At 31.5% G+C, this 7,136-nt stretch overlaps 1 protein-coding gene across 1 annotated transcript; it reads left to right on the top strand.

Annotated features, from left to right (window-relative positions):
• On the top strand, window positions 2,185-3,345 carry LOC109352893. The gene has a single exon (XM_019595076.1). The coding sequence runs from the start codon at window positions 2,185-2,187 to the stop codon at window positions 3,343-3,345; it is 1,161 nt and encodes a 386-aa protein (XP_019450621.1).

Genomic DNA, 7,136 nt, shown 5'->3' with positions numbered 1-7,136 from the left:
GCAAAATTCGCTTAACGCATCCACATTCACTGAGTTGAATTGGGGAAATTTGCTAAACGAAAATCCTCACACTCATCAAAATCGACAGAGGGAAAGTTAGTCTTGGGTTGTGCTACAATTGCTTAATGAATCTTCCATGCTTAGCGAAAATCAATAGTTTTGGTGAGCAAGTCTAGTCTTGCTCAATGAGATTTCTTATCCACATGTGTCGAGCTAGCCTCGTCATACTTAGAGAATACTTGAATTCCATAATGTATAAAAGAGTAACCATCCTCATCATTATTAATGGATAAACAAATACAAGGAAAATATATTATGATAAAATATTTTTATCTTTTTTATGGCGAAAACTTAAAGATAAATATTATGGATATTTCTCATTATGATCTAGGCATGAAAAAACATTATTTATAGTACATGAATAGGTAAAAATTTAACAAACTTACCTAACTAACTAATAAACACATGTTGTAAAACAATTTCAACATGTGTTAAATGTATAGAACGTGCCAATTACAAGAATTGTTTAGCCAATGCTTCACTTGATTTTCTAACCAGTTAATCGATTAATTACAATGTTAATCGATTAACACTTACTCAATTAATTAATTAATTGTTATTGATGTTGTCTTGTTTCCATTGTACCTTTGTTTTTCAATAATGAATAGTTAAGAACTTAACAAACTTACCTAACTAACTAACAAACTAATAAACACATGTTGTAAATCAATTTCAACATGTGTTAAATGTGTAAAACGTGTCAATTTCAAGAATTGTTCAGTCAATGCTTCACTTGATTTTCTAACCAGTTAATCGATTAACAATGTTGTTAATCGATTAATACTTACCCAAATAATCGATTAACTATATGGTTAATCGATTAACGGTTATTGTTGCTGTCTTGTTTCCATGGTAACTTTTTTTTCCAATACTTTTATATATAATAGAATAACACTTTTACCATTAAAAATATAAGTATAATCAAATATTTGACTTTCCATCAATAGAGAAGATCTTTATTCGGTATAAAAGCATAAATACTTAAGTTGATGATAAGTTTGTGGTGACTCTCAGCTACTTGATAGTCATGGAAGTGCTATAGAGTTCTTACCGTTCTAAGAGAGGGAAGTTTATAGATCGAATCATATCACCCTTGAAGTTCATCATGTCTTCCTTGGGAATTAATGTCTATTCTTATTTTCCCACTAGTTATCATTGACTTAAGTAGTTAAATCTATCTTTGTTCGGATCATTTGTAATTATCTAAACTCAATATATTCATTATAACTCATTTTTTATTACTAAAGATATTTTTTCATCTTATTAGCAAAAAATTAATTCTTTTGGACTGTTTAGCTTTTCATCACAACAAATATCACTCCAAAAAATTGAACTCTTTACTTTTTATCATTATAACTCATTATATATTAATTATTTTTATCTTTTGTTCTGTTACTTAATGCACGCCTTAACTTTATTATCTATTGGTGAGATAAGTTCTTGGTCTTGTCTTTGTGATACTAGTAAGTGTCAAAATTTCTTACTTTAAATAACAAATTTCATATACTTTAACTCAAATTATTCAAAACAATGCAAATATGCATATCCTGATCACGAAAACAAAAGGTAAAAAAAAAAGTCATCACTGCAGAAAGAAACAGTGGTAAGAACGATCCAGCCTTGTAGCTAGAGGTCTCAATATTGTAAATGATTGTTGAGATAAACTAGTATTAATTCAAGTTGTAATTGATTAGGATTGATTTGTAATTGATAGTTGAAACTTGCCTAAAAAGGAAACTTTTTAAATTTCTGTTAATTCAGTTATGGCAGGTTTGCTATATAAGGAAAGTTTCCTTTTTCTCATGGAATAAGATTGATGCATATTCATTGATATTTTTCTTCTTCTTCCTAACTCTAAATTCTCTCATCCTCTGAACTTTCTTTTCTTTCTTCTTCTTCTGGTTTTCGGTTCTGTTTGGTTGTTCAACAACAACACAAACAATCCAACAAATTGGTATTCAGAGCAAAAGAAAAGATCCCGTGGGACTTGAGTTGCAGAAGCAGATCTGGTGAAGAGTAGTTGAGAAAGCTGTGTGTGAATCAACTAATTGAAGGAGAAGCTTGAAAGAAGCAGATCAGTGAAAGAGGTGAAGGATGAGTGGAAACAGCAACAATCTTCAAGCAATGGGGCTTCCAGTCCTTACCAACAAGAATTGGGATAGATGGCAAACTCAAATGAAGGTTTTATTTCGGTATCAAGAAGTCATTGAGGTGGTGCAAGATGGTGTCTTGCCACTAGATCAATCAGAAACTCAAAAGAAAGACAACAAGGCATTGTTTCTGATCCACCAATGTGTGGATGATGTTCATTTTGAGAAGATACAAAATGCCATGACAGCCAAAGAAGCATGGGACATATTGGTGACAAGTCATGCTGGAGGGGACAAGATCAAGAAGGTCAAACTCCAATCACTAAGGAAGCAGTATGAGCTATTGCATATGGAGGAGGGTGACAAGGTTGGTGAATACTTCACCAAGATTCTCACAATTACAAACCAAATGAAGGGGTATGGTGAGGCTATAACAGATACAATGATTATTGAGAAGATAATGAGATCCTTGCTGCCAAGGTTTGATTTCATAGTTGTAGCCATTGAAGAATCAAAAGATGTCACTCTCATGAAGATAGAAGAATTACAAAGCTCCCTGGAAGCACATGAGTTGAGATTGATTGAGAGAAATCCAAGAAAGAAAGCAGAACAAGCTCTAAAGGCAACTCACAAGGATAATGATAGAAGAAAGGACAAAAGGTGGAAAGGAAAACAGAACTTCAACAGAAGAAAAACCAGCCAAGAATGGTCTGAATCTTCTGATAAAAGAGGGAGATCAAAGTTCAATCAGAAGAAGTTTGACAAGAGTAAGGTAGAATGCTTCAACTGTCACAAACTGGGCCACTACTCTTATGAATGTAGCAATGAGAAGAACAAGCAATCTAGGCACAAGGAGGAGGCACTCACAACTCAAGAAGATTCAGACTCAGAACCACTAAATCTAATGGTTACAAATACTGCAACAAGATCACATTCTGAACTTTGGTACTTGGATTCAGGGTGCTCTAATCATATGACAAACCATAAAGAGTGGTTGAAGGACTTTGATTCAACAAAGAAAAGCAGAGTCAAATTTGCAGATGATAGTTCTCTATCAGCAGAAGGAGCAGGAAGTGTTGTCATCATGAGAAAGAATGGATCAAAAGCAATAGTGTCCAATGTACTCTATGTGCCAAAGATGAAGTACAACTTGCTGAGTATAGGACAATTGACAATTTGTCTTAGAACAAATTAATTGTTGGTGCAGCGGAAGCGATCGTTGCGCAACGTTAACCGGCCACAAATAATCAAATAATGTGCATAGAATAAATAGAAGAAACAAAAGAATTTATTAACGAGGTTCGGCCAATTGTGCCTATATCTCCAGGAGCGCTGAACAACTACCAAAATATTATTAGAGAATAAAGATTATAAACCCTAGCACACCCATGGGCCCACCTGCTCATGTGGTATTTCTATTAGGTGTTTATATCTGGTGCACATTACAAGACACGAGTCCAATATATAACATTGATACTATACTCTTTCTAATACTTAGCAATGTGGGACTCCATATAATAATATATTTCAAACAATCCCAACATTAATATATGCCTATCTCTTTTATTCTTCATGTTTTACAATTACATACATATCAAAATCAAAGAATAACTTAAAACTGTGACAAGTTAGTTGTCAACTTGATATATAATAGATACATTCATGAGAAAAACTTCAAACAAATTAGACAAATACAAAAGGTTAGGAACATTTGCATCATTAGTCAATTGTGTGGTCCAACTAATAGACCAATTTGCAAAGATTATGTACATAGAGTCAAGCATGCAAACAAGATTGTGTTTTAAATGTTGAAATACAAGCATCAGAAACTTTTTTATGTGTCTATGCATACATTAGAAAATAAGAACAGCACAAAGGAATTCTAGTATGGAGGACCCCATATCAAATATTTCCGTATATAAGTTTCTATAGTATTTCTGTACGTTTTTCCTGGTATAAAATATTTCTTATTCTATCGGAATGTGGAAGTTTTCAAACAAAATATTAATCAATTCTGATGAAAATAATAATAATAAATTAATTCGATTTCGTAGATTCAAATTTTAATTCAATTGAAGAGGAGCGTTATTCTAGTAATTGTAAAAGTTCAACGTTCCACTCTCATTAAGCAGATTCATCAGAAAAGAAGATGAAGTGTCATATATATGCCAGGTCCTGCAAAATTCGCTTAACGCATCCACATTCACTGAGTTGAATTGGGGAAATTTGCTAAACGAAAATCCTCACACTCATCAAAATCGACAGAGGGAAAGTTAGTCTTGGGTTGTGCTACAATTGCTTAATGAATCTTCCATGCTTAGCGAAAATCAATAGTTTTGGTGAGCAAGTCTAGTCTTGCTCAATGAGATTTCTTATCCACATGTGTCGAGCTAGCCTCGTCATACTTAGAGAATACTTGAATTCCATAATGTATAAAAGAGTAACCATCCTCATCATTATTAATGGATAAACAAATACAAGGAAAATATATTATGATAAAATATTTTTATCTTTTTTATGGCGAAAACTTAAAGATAAATATTATGGATATTTCTCATTATGATCTAGGCATGAAAAAACATTATTTATAGTACATGAATAGGTAAAAATTTAACAAACTTACCTAACTAACTAATAAACACATGTTGTAAAACAATTTCAACATGTGTTAAATGTATAGAACGTGCCAATTACAAGAATTGTTTAGCCAATGCTTCACTTGATTTTCTAACCAGTTAATCGATTAATTACAATGTTAATCGATTAACACTTACTCAATTAATTAATTAATTGTTATTGATGTTGTCTTGTTTCCATTGTACCTTTGTTTTTCAATAATGAATAGTTAAGAACTTAACAAACTTACCTAACTAACTAACAAACTAATAAACACATGTTGTAAATCAATTTCAACATGTGTTAAATGTGTAAAACGTGTCAATTTCAAGAATTGTTCAGTCAATGCTTCACTTGATTTTCTAACCAGTTAATCGATTAACAATGTTGTTAATCGATTAATACTTACCCAAATAATCGATTAACTATATGGTTAATCGATTAACGGTTATTGTTGCTGTCTTGTTTCCATGGTAACTTTTTTTTCCAATACTTTTATATATAATAGAATAACACTTTTACCATTAAAAATATAAGTATAATCAAATATTTGACTTTCCATCAATAGAGAAGATCTTTATTCGGTATAAAAGCATAAATACTTAAGTTGATGATAAGTTTGTGGTGACTCTCAGCTACTTGATAGTCATGGAAGTGCTATAGAGTTCTTACCGTTCTAAGAGAGGGAAGTTTATAGATCGAATCATATCACCCTTGAAGTTCATCATGTCTTCCTTGGGAATTAATGTCTATTCTTATTTTCCCACTAGTTATCATTGACTTAAGTAGTTAAATCTATCTTTGTTCGGATCATTTGTAATTATCTAAACTCAATATATTCATTATAACTCATTTTTTATTACTAAAGATATTTTTTCATCTTATTAGCAAAAAATTAATTCTTTTGGACTGTTTAGCTTTTCATCACAACAAATATCACTCCAAAAAATTGAACTCTTTACTTTTTATCATTATAACTCATTATATATTAATTATTTTTATCTTTTGTTCTGTTACTTAATGCACGCCTTAACTTTATTATCTATTGGTGAGATAAGTTCTTGGTCTTGTCTTTGTGATACTAGTAAGTGTCAAAATTTCTTACTTTAAATAACAAATTTCATATACTTTAACTCAAATTATTCAAAACAATGCAAATATGCATATCCTGATCACGAAAACAAAAGGTAAAAAAAAAAGTCATCACTGCAGAAAGAAACAGTGGTAAGAACGATCCAGCCTTGTAGCTAGAGGTCTCAATATTGTAAATGATTGTTGAGATAAACTAGTATTAATTCAAGTTGTAATTGATTAGGATTGATTTGTAATTGATAGTTGAAACTTGCCTAAAAAGGAAACTTTTTAAATTTCTGTTAATTCAGTTATGGCAGGTTTGCTATATAAGGAAAGTTTCCTTTTTCTCATGGAATAAGATTGATGCATATTCATTGATATTTTTCTTCTTCTTCCTAACTCTAAATTCTCTCATCCTCTGAACTTTCTTTTCTTTCTTCTTCTTCTGGTTTTCGGTTCTGTTTGGTTGTTCAACAACAACACAAACAATCCAACAATGATGAAGATAAGAGCAATACTAATATTATGAAAAAGTCCCTTAACTCTCAACGAATGTTGTGAGTTTAAAACAAGATGATTGCAATAGCTCATTAAGCTCCTCGTATTCGGGAGTTTCAGTTTTCTACATTATTGTTGCATTACGTTTATCTCAATTTGGGGAAGCATAAACATTATGGATACTCCTAAATAGGTTCAAATTGTCTCCAATACTAAATGAGATCTTGTAACACAAACAAATATTTAAGGTCTATTTTTATTTATTTTTCAATTAAAATTTTGAAAATTTAACACAAACAAATATTTAATGTTAGATGCCTCTCATTACTATGCCTTAAAAGAATTTTATGACTATTTTATGGCTCTCTTTAAGGGCATTTTATGTCACTTTTATGGCTTTGTTTCCAAGCATTGAATGCTTGGAATCCAAGATACCAAGACTTTGCTTGCCTATAAAAGGACACATATAGAGAGCTTCAAAATCATCTTCACAACACACAACATCTCTTTCATTTACACATATATTGTGAGTGCATTCTTGGTGAGAATTCTTGTTCCATTTGAGAGAGTATTTGTGAGAAAAAATATTGTCATTTGTCCTCATCATTATAAGAGGATTTCTTGTACTCTTCTTTTTTACATAGTGGAATTTTGCTCTTGATCGCCCGTGGTTTTTTTCCACTCACACTGAGGGGTTTTTCCACGTTAAATTTTGTGTGTTATTTTCTTTATCCTTTACTTGCTTCTCTTTTGTTCTCAATTGATTCAATCATGTGCTTCCGCATTGTGCTCTATCCT

This window comes from Lupinus angustifolius, chromosome LG07, assembly GCF_001865875.1.
Source record: "Lupinus angustifolius cultivar Tanjil chromosome LG07, LupAngTanjil_v1.0, whole genome shotgun sequence".
Classification (NCBI taxonomy): domain Eukaryota; kingdom Viridiplantae; phylum Streptophyta; class Magnoliopsida; order Fabales; family Fabaceae; genus Lupinus; species Lupinus angustifolius.
Note: the sequence above shows the minus strand (reverse complement) of the source record. Positions and strands in the feature narration are given on the sequence as shown.

Coding starts and splice junctions, on each gene's coding strand:
- LOC109352893 (XM_019595076.1), top strand. CDS start 2,185: ATGGGGCTTCCAGTCCTTACCAACAAGAATTGGGATAGATGGCAAACT.